The following is a 14,500-nucleotide window of genomic DNA, read 5'->3' on the forward strand; positions in this document are numbered from 1 at the left end:
CGGCGGATCCCCAGCTCTCGGCTTTTGCCTCAGAGACCTATGCGTTCGGTCCACTTCAGGTGCCTTATCTAGCACCCTTCTGCCACCAGTCCTACCAATGAGACGTACCTCGTGGCACTCACACCTTCCACTCCTTCAGGCAGGCCCACTATTCGCAGATTCTGCCTTCGAGGCATTCTCCTGCTCCTCCACCTTTTCCCTCAGTGTTTTACAAAGGTCTCTTAGGATCCCCACCTCCGCCTCGAGCCACCACACGATCACTGTAGTCCAAGATCACTCCTTCTATCTCCCGAATCTTTGACCCTGCACCTCCAAACACTTCTCCTTCTGAGCCAACGTACTCTTCAGGGGTGCCACAGCTTCTGCAATGGCCTTTGCATGATCCACATGCATTTCTTTCCTCTGTTTATGGAATTCCTCCTTGATAAAAGTTATCAGTTCCCGTATCTGGGGCCTTACAGCTTGCCCCTCCCTCGCCTGCATGCTGGAAGAGACTGTCTGTGAAGCACAAGACTATTTGAACTTTCCAGCCAAACCTCTCACTGTTTTCTGCCGGTCCGGTGATCAGAAGACATACCATTCCAGGGGTAAACTACTCCTCCAATATTCACCTACGCCTTTTCATCAAAATTCCACCCGGATCTGGGTAAAAAGAGCCCTTTTCTGTGACTTTGAACAGGGACAGCCCTTCATGTGACCATCACTCCATGGTCACAAGTGGAAGTGTACGAGTAGCTCTTTAAATAATAGTTTGGTATTACAAAACTTGTACTGCTGTAAAAAAGAAAGGCCTTGACAAAATGTCTCTTTTCTTTCAGCAATATTCAAATGTCCCTTAATCAATTGGACATTTTGTGCGTCTCTTATCCTGTATCGTGTGCAAGCTACAGTTCCAAACTTTTGTCCCAAGTATTTGAATGTCACTTTGATAGGAAAATGGAATCAGAAATACCAAACATCAGTATGTATAATTAAGCAATCAACAAAATCATTAATCAGCAATCTGAAGTACAACAATAAGAGATATACTACAATCAGTCAAATCTCATCTCATTAGAAGTTGGTGGAATTTTCCATTGATGAAAACTTACATGTAAGGGGGAGGTCTTGTGGCGGAGTGGGTGGTACCCCTGCCTCAGAGCCAGAAGCTCCGGCTTCAAGTTCCACCCCATGCCCTGATGGGCAAGGAAGGTGCATTCATAATGGCCAAACGGGTTGAGTGTCAACCTGCAAATCCTTCCGACACGCCAATGGCTGGCGGCATGAGCGGGAGAGATTTCTGGTCGGCCAAGCTTGATGTGGAGTGGCGTCCCTCAAGCTATAAGATTCTGGCGACAGACTAGCGACCTGTTCCAGGAATAACTAGCTATGGAAACAGGCAAAGGTCTGCCTCAGTGTACCACGAGATATGGGAAGAGAACTGGTCTGGAAAAATAGCATTAGCAAGAAAACGTTATAATTTTTAGATGACCGGCATATTCTTACTTAAACTTGAGCTGCTGGCTTGTGAATCCCTCAAGTAAACTTCCTCAGAAGGTTTCAAACCTGAAATTCAATTTGGAGAAGTTGGCTGGAGGTTTTCTGACCACTTCCTGGGGAATCGTTTGGTTCAGAGTCCTCATACACACGTCAGGCATAACAGGGGGAAAACAGTAACATGGTGGTATTGTCGCTAGACTAGATATCTGGGACTTGGGTTTGAATCCCACCCGGCAGCTGTTGAAATTTAAATTCAATTAAAATCTGGAAATAAAAGTCCAGCAATGACCATGAAACTATTGTTGATTATTGTAAAAACCCATCTGGTTCACTCATGTCCTCGATGGAAGGAACTCTGCCATCCTTACCTGGCCTGGCCTACATGGGACTCCAGACCCACAGCAATGTAGTTGACTCTTAAATGCCCTCTGAAATGACCCAGCAAACCACTTACTCAGTTCAACGGCAACTAAGGATGGGCAATAAATGCCAGCAACACCCACATCCCATAAATTATTTTTTTTAAAGCCCCTCTGCTCTTCATTTTAGCTCCAGAATATAGTTATATTTGAATGTATTAGAATTCAAAAACTATACAACTGATTGAAGTGAATATTTTATTTTCAAAATAACAAATCATAACAGGAAAATATTTTGAAGCCAGGCATTTCCATAATTTTCTCTGATCTTAGTAACAAAGCCCGCTGGATGGGTGAAGGTAAGGTGTACAAACAGCTGCCAATCTAAAGGCTTTGCTGATCAGCTGTAATTAGCCAGTAATTAACTTTATAATATGCTTACTTCAAACACTTCCCCACTTTACAGGCTTAAGAGGACAATCAAAGTTAAACAGCATTAGCAGCTGCCAGCATCCATTCAAACCAGACTAAAAATAAATTAGCACTCATCTGGTTAACGTATAGAAATGCATTGAAGGTAATTTTAATTCCCTGTGCCTGGTTTGAAACAAGATGGCAATCGAATTACTATGGATTTGATATTGCTGTGTTTCTTTTCTACTGCCATTTTCTGGGCCTTTGTAAAGCCATCCCCCTCTCCCTGAGGCAGAACGTTACTGTTCACAACTATTTCATCAGATTTGACTCAGATGGATGGCAAGGTGGAACAGTGGTTAGCAGTTCTGCCTCACAGCACCAGGGACCCAGGTTTGATTCCAACCTTGGGTGATTGCGTGGAGTTTGCACATTCTCCCCATGTCTGCGTGGGTTTCCTCCGGGTGTTCCGCTTTCCTCCACTCCAAAGGTGTGCAGGTTACCTGGATCGGCGATGCTAAATTGCCCCTTAGTATTCAAAGCTTAGATGGGATTACAGGGATCGGGTGGTGGGAGTGGTTCTCGGTATAGTTTTCTTTTACATTGGAGTGTGTGGAGGTACAGGGAAAAGGCAGAAGAATGGCACTGTGCCATAATGCTCGTTTGGAGAGTTGATGCAGACATTGGCCAAATGGCCTCCTTCTGCATCGTTACAACTCTGTGATTTTGTGATCAAGCTCAAGGTTTCAGTACATGACCAGAAGCTGTCAGCAGTGGATAAGTTAAATTATCTCAGCAGCACATTCTCTAAAGCTGACAAGACACATGCAGGGTGGGGGGGGGGGGGGGTTAATAAGACCGGATTCTGATACAGTAGAAGACATGAAGGGCGGTGGCTCAGTTGAATTTGCAACTCGGAGGTTGTGTCAGGATGCCTTCCTTTATGGCCTACTGGTGACTATTTGTGTTCATGGCCAGCTGCTGTTCCCAGTTTTGGAGCCGTGCAGGTTGCTGGTGGTTTTTGTTTTCCTTTTGTACTGTTACTGGTGTATGTTTAACAGGTGGGGAATTGTATGCTTGACATTGTGTCATTGTTGCTTATTGTTTTCCACTGTGTACCCACTAGTTGTAGCTCCTCCGGCTCGCGACCACACTTAGAACGTAACAAAGTTGGTTAGATCGCACCCCAGATGTAAAGATGCTGTTTCACAGACTTCATTAATGAACACAAAAGGTATTTATTAATAAGAATTATACAGCAGCTTCATAGCTGTCGTTCGATCCCAAAATGTCTCTGTGAAGAGCCTCTCTCACCATAGGGTGATTCCACACTTGAGTCCCGATTGGTCACTCAGGCCATATGACCCATACTCTGGTGTGTTGCTCTTAAAGGGACAATCACCACATCCTTTCCCCTTTAACTCCTTTATATACTCTTCAATAACTAATTCACTCTGTCCTAAATACTAACTGCACATCATATACATGAGTAGGACAATTATAAGTCGAGTCTTTCAGGGGGTCTTCTGTTTCTTGTAGAGTGGCGTAATTCTGTTGCCTGATAGGATCAAAGTTGACAGGAACTATAATATTGGGTACCTCTTCTGACAAAGGTGATTCATCATTACAGTATTTGCTTCCATGAAGACATCAACAACGTCGATAAAAGGTCGATCAGGTAATTCGGTACTTGAAATTATATTCATAGGTGAACAGAGTTAATGCCCATCATTGAATTCTTGCTGAGGTAATCAGTAGGACGGCCTTGTCCTCTTTGAATTGACCCAAGAGCAGTTTGTGGTCAGAAATAGTGAAGTGTCTACCATATAAGTAGTGGTAGAATTTATTGCTGCCAAATACTATTGATAGTCCTTCCTTCCTGATTTGTGAGTAGGTTTTCTGGCCTCTTGACACACCCTATCGGCCTTCCTGAGCCATCATCTATCTCATGAGACAACACCGCACCAACACCATATGCAGAGGCAGGTCAATATTGGTTCTTTCAATGGGTAGAGATGTGCTAACAGGTTTGAGGAATGGAGCAATTGCTTTACTCTGTTGAAAGCTTCCTCCTGGGGAGCCTTCCAAGACCAACAATGGTTTTTCTTTCAGCAAAATATGCAAAGGAGCCAATACTGTTGATAAGTTTGAGGTATAAAACATCTATTGTAGCTTACCAGCCCCAAAAACAATTGGAGTTCAGTTGTGTTTGTGGGGGGAGGCATTTCCTTTCTCTCCTTGACCCTGTCTAAAAAAGATGCAGATACAGAAGAAGAGGTGGAGATTCAGACAGTGGTTACCTCCACATTGGTAACATTCCTCTTTAAGCATTACTGATTGATTGCCTATTCTGTACCTTTTTGTTTTGTTGGTGGCTGAAATAGTTTCTCGCTTTGCAGTGCTATTTTGTATGCTCTGCAGCTCTTATACAGCTTTTTCGGCACTTTGCATGGCCAGTACTATCTCTATTGCTTGTTTAAAATGTATGTCAACATTTGCAAGCAATGTGCATTGAATAGTGTTGTTCAAGCTGCAGACTAACATATCCCGTAACCTGTTATTTAAGGTGGCTCCAAAATCACAATATGTCGATAATTGAAATGAAAATGAAAATCGCTTATTGTCACGAGTAGGCTTCAAATGAAGTTACTGTGAAAAGCCCCTAGTCGCCACATTCCTGCGCCTGTTCGGGGAGGCTGTTACAGGAATTGCTTCAGTTTAGCAATGTAAGTCACAATTGACTTACTTAGGACTCTCAAACTCAAATTAAATTTGAATCTCTGGAACATGACTGATGCTTGAGGTTGCAATTGAGCCTTCACTAAATCCGCAAGCTCGCTAGATGATTTAGAGGCAGGCGCACTTGGGGCTGCAAAACTGTGAGTAAGGTTATAGGACTTCGGAGAATTACTTTGCATTTTGCCTTCTTCCTTATTTCGATTTGCTTGGAAATAATACCCGAGGCACTCGGATGTATCCTGACCAGTTCTCCATGGAGGTGTCAAATGGGACTATTCGCCCAAACAGAGACATTGTGGTGAGTACATTTTTTTCAGACTTCAATTGAAACAGGATACTCACAGGTATCGGGCCAGAGGCAATGTCAGGGTTATTTATCTTTATTGCCAGGTGTAAAGATGCACTTTCACAGACTTCATTAGAGAACACAAAAGGTATTTATTAATAAGAATGGTACAGCAGCTGCATGGCAATAACTAGCTCTCAAAATGTCTCTGCCTAAGAGCCAGGGACCCGGGTTCAATTCCACCGTCGGGTGACTGTATATGTGAAGTTTCTATGTTCTTCCTGTGTCTGTATGGGTTTCCTCCCGGTGCTCCGGTTTCCTCCCACAGCCCAAAGATGTGCAGGTTAGGTGCATTGACCATGATAATTTGCCCGTAGTGTCCAAAAGGTTAGGTGGGTTTATGGGGTTACAGGAATCGGGTGGGGGAGTGGGCCTTGTGGGGTAGGGTGCTCGTTCAAAGAGTCGATGTAGACTCAATGGGCTGAATGGCCTCCTTCTGCACTGTAGGGATTCTATGATTCTATTGTGCTCGAGGTCTGAAGCCTTTTGCTCAGTCAGCTATGGAGAACGGTCATTGAGGCCCTCTGGTAGAGGCATGCATCGGGACGAATGTCGAAAATCGGTGGAAAATAAGGTTGCAATTTTCCAGTTAAATTGTTGCCTTGTCCCGCTGAGAATTGCTAGGATCTTCAGAGATGAGGAACTTCTATGTTGTCTTCACTGTTTCTTGTTAAATATATGTAAAATCTTGCTCAATAAATTGAACATGATTCATAAATACTAGTTATTTTTACCTTAAAGGTCAAGCACAACTGAAGACCCTAGTGGTACAAAATTAAGAATTTTGATTTTAGAGGGTTTTTTAAATTATAAATTTGAATATATTCATTTTTTTTTCCTTTTTTTTCCACCTATTTTATTAACCTCAGTAGAGAGTGTTTACTTTGCCTAAGGCTGGAATAATGTGTTCTGTTTACACAGTGCTTTTCAGATATTGCTATCTACAAGCAAACTAGATTTTTCAAGAACAAGATTAACGCTTTAAACTCCCCCACTTACCAATCCCCAGGTATCTACTCAGTCACAAGTTGCATTTAGTTGGGCTGGTTGTTTTGCTTGGTGGTCAAGAATAAATCCTCATTCAGTTATGCAACAATGGTCATATTAAATACATGGAAACGTGGTGCAATTATTTAAAAAAAAATTTATTAAAAAAATAAAAATAAATTTAGAATACCCAATTATTTTTCCAATTAAGGGGCAATTTAGCGTGACCAATCCACCTAACCGGCACATCTTTGGGTTGTGGGGGTGTAACCCACGCAAACATGGGGAGAATGTGTAAACTCCACACAGACAGTGACCCAGGGCCGGGATTCGAACCCAGGTCCTCAGCGCTGTAGGCAGCAATGCTAACCACTGTGCCACCCATGTGGTGCAATTATAACTCTCTGTGGGCAGATGCCATCCTGTCAACAATCTCTTCAATAAAACCTGGCAGCACAGCATATAAGACTCCAGGCAGGCCAGTCTCATAATTGCTTTGCAGGAGCGGGGGCCCCCCAAGATGATAGGACCATTCCTTAGGGCTCCACAACAATAACATGGGCAGCATGGTGGTGTGCTACGCTCATCCTTCATTGCAACTCAAACTGCCAATTCCAGACCCACCATTTGCCCAACCAGGTCTGGCTATGGGCACCTAATATTGCAATGATGTGGATGACGGTTTGACATGCATAGTTACCTGCTTGCTCTTGAACTGGGCCTCCCACGGATACTTTACGGGTACGTAACTGAAGTAGCTGAGTGATAGTTGTGTTATAGATGTCATTGTTCTCACATCATTATACAACAACAGGTTCTTAAACCTATTATGCACAATGCTATGGGTGATCAGTTGAGATGCTGAAAAAGTGTTAACCAGTTTAATCTAGAAAAATAGAAGCAACCATAGCAACTTTTGTCATTTGAGTGCCTCAAGCTAGATGGATTATTATATTGCAATTCTATAGTGTAAAATGAAAATTTCAGTTTGCCTTGCATTGGATCAAATGAAGTAAGTTTTGCCCACACCACTTGATTGGTAAACTGGTGAAGCACATCATCCACTCATTATGAATCTTGACCAATTTGATTTCAAATTTAGCAATACTTATAAAACACTCAGTTACAAAAAGGCCAGTGCTGTGGAACTAATGTTGATCTGTTTGAACAGCCATATGCTGGATACAAAATGAAGAATTGTTGGTGAGTTTGCGCAGTGCATCTTGTAGATGGTACTCACTGTTGCCACTATATGTCGATGGTGGAGAGAGTGAATGTTTGTGGGTGGGATGCCAATTAAGCAGGATGTTTTGTCCTGGATGGCATCAAGCTTCTTGAATGTTCTTGGAGCTCTACTCATCGAAGAAGAAGGGCAGAGTATTCAATCACACTCCTGACCTTTGCCTTGTAGATGGAGAAAGTCAGGAGGTGAGTTACTTTTCACAGGACATATAGCCTCTGACCTGCTCTTACAGCCACAGTATTTATATGGCTAGTCCAATTCAGTTTCTGGTAAATGGTAACACCCAGGAGGTTTCAACAATGGTAACACCATTGAATGACAAGGGGCAATGGTTAGATTTCCTTTATTGGAGATGGTCATTGCCTGGCGCTTGTTTGACATGAACATTGCTTGCCAGCCCAAGCCGAGATATTGTCCAAGTCTTTCTGCATCTGCACTTGGACTGTTTCCTATTTAGCTTACCATTATCAGATTAACACAGGCTGTTTGGATTGATTTATTCACTGCACCGAGTCTCCACACCATATTATTTAAACATAGCATAACAGGTTATACTGCCAATACTAAACAGGTTTTGCTCTGGATTGTTTTAATGTAGCTGAGTGGATTTTTGACACAAATCAGGAGTTTTGCACAACTTTAACATTTACTCTTTTGTTAACACCTCATAGTAGGTTCTAAATAAAACAAAGTCAAAGTTCGAAATGGAAAAAATGCAGATAAAGAACATTGTTAGAGAGAAAAAGGCTGGAATTCATCGGCTGTTGAGTATCTCTTTTCCCGCCAGCAGCGCACCCCCGCTCATGGTTTCCCAATGGTGTGGCAGCAGCGCACCCCTGCCCACGAGTTTCCCAGCGGCGTGGCAGCAACACACCCCCACCCGTAGGTTTCTCGGCGGTGTGGCAGCAGCGCACCCCCACCCACGAGTTCCCCGGTGGCGTGGACGGCGGTCTTCAATGGAAAATCCCATTGATAAGAGGCAAGAAGAGAGAATCCCAGCACCAAAGAATAGCACGGCGCCGAGAAACACGTGGCTGGAGGACCGGAGAATCCCACCCAAATTCTTCAAACCACTTCTCAACCAGCGGAGAAAGGATCTGTCATCAGCATAAGTACATGCATTTACACTGGAGTATAAAGTCAATGCTTGTTCATGTTTCTATTTCCTCTATTTCAACGATATTTGTTTTCTCAGGTGCTGCTATTTATAGCACTTGAAAAACCTAACAAATGAATTTGGAGCTGAAGCAAGCACTCCATTTACTGTAGCAGCAGGGGGGTAAAGTAGGTTTGCATAAAGTAAGTATCCAACACACAGTATTCAATTCCTTACTTTTGAGACAATAGCCAAAATAATCAAACTAGAATCTGGAAACATTCCAAAAGGTATACTAAAATGCACATCGGTAGGTAAGATATTAAAAAAATTATACACATATTTTGTGTACCTGTTTGACGTCATATGCCAGAAGAACAAATCTGAGATCTGGAGAGACAGAGTATTTTGTTGCTTTAAACGTCACCTAGGGAATGAAAAAATAGAAGATAAATTTAAGAGTGTTAACACAGGAATGCACTTTTAACAAATCACTATAGTTTTATCCTTATAGCTCTCATTCATTTGATGGGAAATTTAATGCTGGGCTTAATATTCTGCTGGGAGCTAGAGTGAAACTGATCATGACTTAAACCATTTGCAGATCATTGCAAGTCACTAAATAAAAGCTTGTAGATTGGTTATCCAAGGTGAAACTTTAAGAATTTCAGCTATTTGAAGTGTCTTAGCAACTGACAAAATATTTTTTTTCTTTCCCCGCCTCTTGTACACAATCATGGCTAAATTGTAATTTTTGAATCTTCCCATATATCACTTGAACTCGTTTGTTTTTAAGTTGTTGATGCCATGTAGGTCACCTGAATTTATTTCACAAATATATTTGATTGTACCCTTACTCATTCCACTGAGAGAGGCACGAAAACACATCAAAAACACCCAGCAGTGCAGTAAAATCAAACACCGAGGGGAATCATACTCTGCATAATAATCTTTTTACATCAGTAGCCCTGTATAGTGTGTACGAACATTCTGCTTTATTTTCATTATTTTCAACACCTACTTTCTTTCAGTGGTGAGAAACTTCAAATCCATGGGGTTATTCATGAGTAATGAATGTCTCAGCTGTCCAACACTATACCTCATCTAACATTCCTGAGAACGTGAAGGTATCTATTTATATCAGGTATTCTCAGTGGCATCTGCAACAGCATAAAAATGCATTTCAATGCATTTCAATGGAAAATTAAATTGCTTCTGAAAGTGTTGTTATTTTAAGGCAGCATGGACAACAAAGAAAGATTCCTGATAATGGAGTTAGGTTTTATTTTTAAAAATATACAGACATATAGAACAACAGCATCTCTTAACATCACTGCAAAGGACAAAGGGGTACGCAGGTGTGATTTTATTTTGCCTGAGTGGGGGCCACGAGATATGTTTGTTTTTGGAAGAGGCGTGAACAATAATTTTTCCTGCCCTATTGTGCACCAAAGTGTCGGTTATACTAGTAACATATATTCTTGACCTGGGGTTGGGGGAGGGGGGGAATGTTAGCTTTTGGTGGCAAAAGAAATAATCATGTCATGTATCTACATTTTCAATTCTATTTTTGAAAGACAATTAGGGTTGTCCAACAAATGTCAGTCCAACCAGCACTTCCCTCATCGCATAAGTGAATAAAGAAAAACTCGGGACTCAGTTTGAAAACTCATTACATGAGAAATAAGAAGTTGCAAACCCATGTCATTGCCACTTAGTTACCCAGCTTGTTGGTTTCTTTTCAGTTAGTCCATGTCACTTCCAAACATTATTAGCCTCCACTTTCATCACCAACACAGAGTTGCGAACTCTAATAACCACAAACCTCTTGACACAAATTAAGCTGTGCTTCTGAAATGAAGCAGCACATTAATACCAATTATCTACCTTTTAGAATCTGGCTTGTCCTGCATCGTGATTCTTGGCAAAATAGTGAACTTTATATTACATCATCTCTGCATGTTTTATCACCTTTTACCCTTTTTCAGACAGGATGGAAAACCTGCATCACAGAATTTCCCAATTGAGTTTTGTTGTACTATATATGCTCCAGTCAGTGTGGTCATGATGGCAGGGCCCACTGAAGTGAACCTCTCTGTGTAGATCATGCTGCACTGCCGCAGCTGCATGGAAAAAAGTGGATAGTGGGTATCGCATCACACCTTGACATGAGGTTGAGCAGTTTGAAGGGACCAAATGAGCTACTCATTGTAAAGTTACTCCCCTCCCAGCATTGTTAACATGTGTAGTCCTGATCAGTTTCTCATCAGTATTTAAGATATTGATGGTCAAGGTCTTGCTAGTGACGATGACATTGAAGGTTAAAGGAAGATGGCTGAGCTTTCTCTTGCTTGAGATGGTCATTCTGTGGAGCATATGTAGCACAAATGTTGGCAACTAATTGTCAGCCCAAAGCAGGATGTCATCCAAATCCTGATCCCGGTGTCATAGAATTTACAGTGCAGAAGAGGCTATTCAGCCCATCATGTCTTCACCAGCCCCTGGAAAGAGCACCCCGTCCATGATTTAGTTCTTACCAGCTATTCCTTTTAAAATGAATGACAATTGAGCCATTTTTAACCAAAATCTATCCCCATGCTGTGCACTGTTGTGACTGAAAGCTTTCATTCATTATCTTATTTCCATTTAGGCCAACAATACTGTATAAATCCATGTTTTATATCAAAAATTTCTTTTTATATTGAGTGAACTGAAACAACTAAAATGAGTGAACAACAGCATTTAGTGACTTAAACAGCAGCTCGTAGGATGGCCGAATATTTATATTGCTTTACCATACAAATTACAAATCCACCAGAAAGGAGCGTATCTAAAGGAATGCTGCCAGAATCTTAATCAACTGAGACAATTGTGAATGACCCAGCTCCTGAACCATTCACAAGACATCCAGACATAACCTGCCTGGGTGTGGAAAGAACTATGAGACTCAATCATTTTGGACAATAGATCCCGGCTGAGAAGAGAACCCCATTGGCCATAATCTATTCATTTTTAATCAATGGATCTGCAACCAATCAATTATGACCATATTTGGGCAACTGGCCTGTTTGTGCAAGGAGGTCATGTGCAGAGACAACTAAGTCTCTTTGTGTTTTAAGAAACAGCTTTTTTCTAGGCCAGTTAGGTTAAGACGAGAATTTCCCAGTGGGTGATCTCTATCTCCAGTCATCCTGCAAGCATGTTCGCAGCAAGCAGAAAGGGCAGCACGGTAGCATTGTATAGGGCAGGATGGTAGCATTGTGGATAGCACAATTGCTTCACAGCTCCAGGGTCCTAGGTTCGATTCCGGCTTGGGTCACTGTCTGTGCAGAGTCTGCACATCCTCCCCGAAGCACCTTGATTCTAAGCACATGATATAAGAAAGCAAGTAATTACACAAGCTTGTAACTTAAACTGTAAATATATCTATCATGGCTTGTTTCTGTCAAGGATATATGTTTTGTGCATTTTCATCTTGCACTTTCTCCGCCTGTCTGCGTGGGTTTCCTCCAGGTGCTCCAGTTTCCTCCTAAAGCCCAAAGATGTGCAGGTTAGGTAGATGGGTTGCACCCTAGTGTCCAAAAGGTGAGGTGAGGTTATTGGGTTACAGACCTAGGTAGATGTTCCTTTGGAGGGTCGGTGCAGACCCAATGGGCCCAATGGCCTCCTTTTGCAATGTAATGATAATATGATTCTATCTACCATATATAACGTTCAGGAACACTGCTAGCAGCAACAGAATTTCCGTAGGAGTTATATTAAATGAAGAAGGGTCTGATAAGGTAACTTTATCATTGGTTTCTGCTGGGAAAGTAGAACATCCTTGTACTTGCCAGTCTTCCAGCTCGATCATGTTCTGTGAATCATTTGGTGTTCCATCCTCATTGACACCATCTAATCTCCCACATGAAAGTATCAAATGTCTACTTCCTCTCTCCTGACGAGGTTGTGTATGTAATTCATTACCCAAATTGGTGTTTTGAGATAGAATTAAAATCAACATGCAAAATAAGATTGGATAGGTGGATGAAAGAAAGTCAGTTAATGTGGTATTGGAACAGGCTAAGTCAAAATGAATAGGACTATTGCTCACCTGAAGGCTAAATACAAGACAAATCCTATGGTCTGTTTCAGTGTTGTTACTCCTATCCATGTATTTGCACCAGTGATGAATGATCATCTATTCTCAAAGGAGACCTGTCCTGTCCCCGGCACATCTTGAAATCGGCAGTCATCTCTTTTCTCAATGATCTCATCTCCAGTAAATGAAACATCATACACTGACTAGTCACAAAACTGGAAATCAACTTAATCTGACAGGAGCACACTTTCCATTTTCTGTCAAGCCAGACACATTAATGGTCATTAGACCTTGCTCCACTTCACACTGTATTCCCAAATCTTTTTGTGATCTGACAAAAAAAGGTACATTGCACTTTCTAGCAAGGTTCTTAGCTTTCAGAATTGGATTATATCCCTCGGGATATCAAAACAGATGGTTAAGTTCAAATGTCTGTTGCAGCAGGGATATACACTGAGGGCCTTAACAGAGATACATGCTCTGTTACCTGATTGAATATGCTGTGATAATAAAGAAAATCTTTGTGCAAGGTGTTTAAACATTTTCTGAATACAGTTTCTAGTTTTGATTATTAAATCGCATATTATTTTATTTCCTGGGAGTAATCAGACTGAAAGTATTCGCATAAATTATTCAAGCTGGTTTAACAATGGGTGTCAGCTTTGGTTCAATGGTAGGGTTGAGCTCTGAGTCAGACGGTAGGGAGTTCAAGCCCCACTCCAGACTGAGCACATAATGCAGGCTGACAATCCAAGGCAGTTCTGATGCAGTGTTGCATTAACAGAGATGTGATTGTTCGATGAGATGTTAAACTGTAACCCGTTCTTTGCTCCCCACTGGATGTAAAACATCTCATGGCACTTTTCAAAGAATAGCATATTAGTTCTGCGCATGTCCTAGTAATTTCTCAACAACATTAGAATGTATTATCCAGCCATTTATCTCATTGTTGTTTATGAGTCCTTGCTGCGCATGAATTGGTTGTTGTGGGTCCATAGATTACAACAGTAACTGCACTTTGGATATAATAAAGACTGGAAAGGTGCTATTTTTATTGTAATATTTTTTACATGAGACCTGTGGCATGTCAAACATGAAAAATGGTGTACAGTGAAGGTTTACAAAAAATTGAATTAGAATCTGTTTTGCTTCATCTAGAAATATTATTTTGATTTTTCCAAAGCTTGTACTCAATCCAAAATTTCTTGTGTTGCTTGAATATTCTTTTCTATTGGTGTATGTCATGGTTTTGTGCTAACAAGGACCACATTTGGCTAAAAAAATCATTTGCAATTTATGAAAGGAAAGGAATCTAATTTTCTTTCAATGAGTAATTGCTATGAATTAAATATTTTATTTTGATAAAAGCATGGTGTATTTCTTGTTTATGGCCTTACAATTTGGGACATATGCTAAATACAACAGACCTACAACAGTTTTGGCTTGGGTTCGGGGTCTTGGAGGGTTTTCTTTCGGGTTTGCCTGTTACCCTCAGAATTCTACCATTTATAAAAAGAACATTTTTGTTTATTTACAGGTCTATAACACATCTCAGTACTCTACATGAGGTTGTACTTCTGTGAGCTGCCAGATCACAGACTCTTAGTCATGTGACATTACATCATAGCTACATCAGTAGCTACATCCGTATCAGGTGTTCTTGATAACCGTTTACTGCACATTTCTTCCCCCCCCCTCTTCATCTCAACTCTGTACATCCTAGTACATCTCTCCATAATCTCAAACGTCACAGGGT

The 14,500-nt window shown here is 41.3% G+C and overlaps 1 protein-coding gene across 1 annotated transcript in view; it reads right to left on the bottom strand.

Moving 5' to 3' along the window:
* LOC119962051 (inactive dipeptidyl peptidase 10-like) overlaps positions 1–14,500 on the bottom strand; it is a 1,164,028-nt gene that overhangs the window by 553,567 nt on the left and 595,961 nt on the right. The window contains 1 exon segment of the mRNA XM_038789842.1: positions 9,016–9,090. Within this exon segment, the coding sequence (XP_038645770.1) occupies positions 9,016–9,090 (75 nt within the window).

Source organism: Scyliorhinus canicula, chromosome 2 (genome assembly GCF_902713615.1).
Source record: "Scyliorhinus canicula chromosome 2, sScyCan1.1, whole genome shotgun sequence".
Taxonomy (NCBI): domain Eukaryota; kingdom Metazoa; phylum Chordata; class Chondrichthyes; order Carcharhiniformes; family Scyliorhinidae; genus Scyliorhinus; species Scyliorhinus canicula.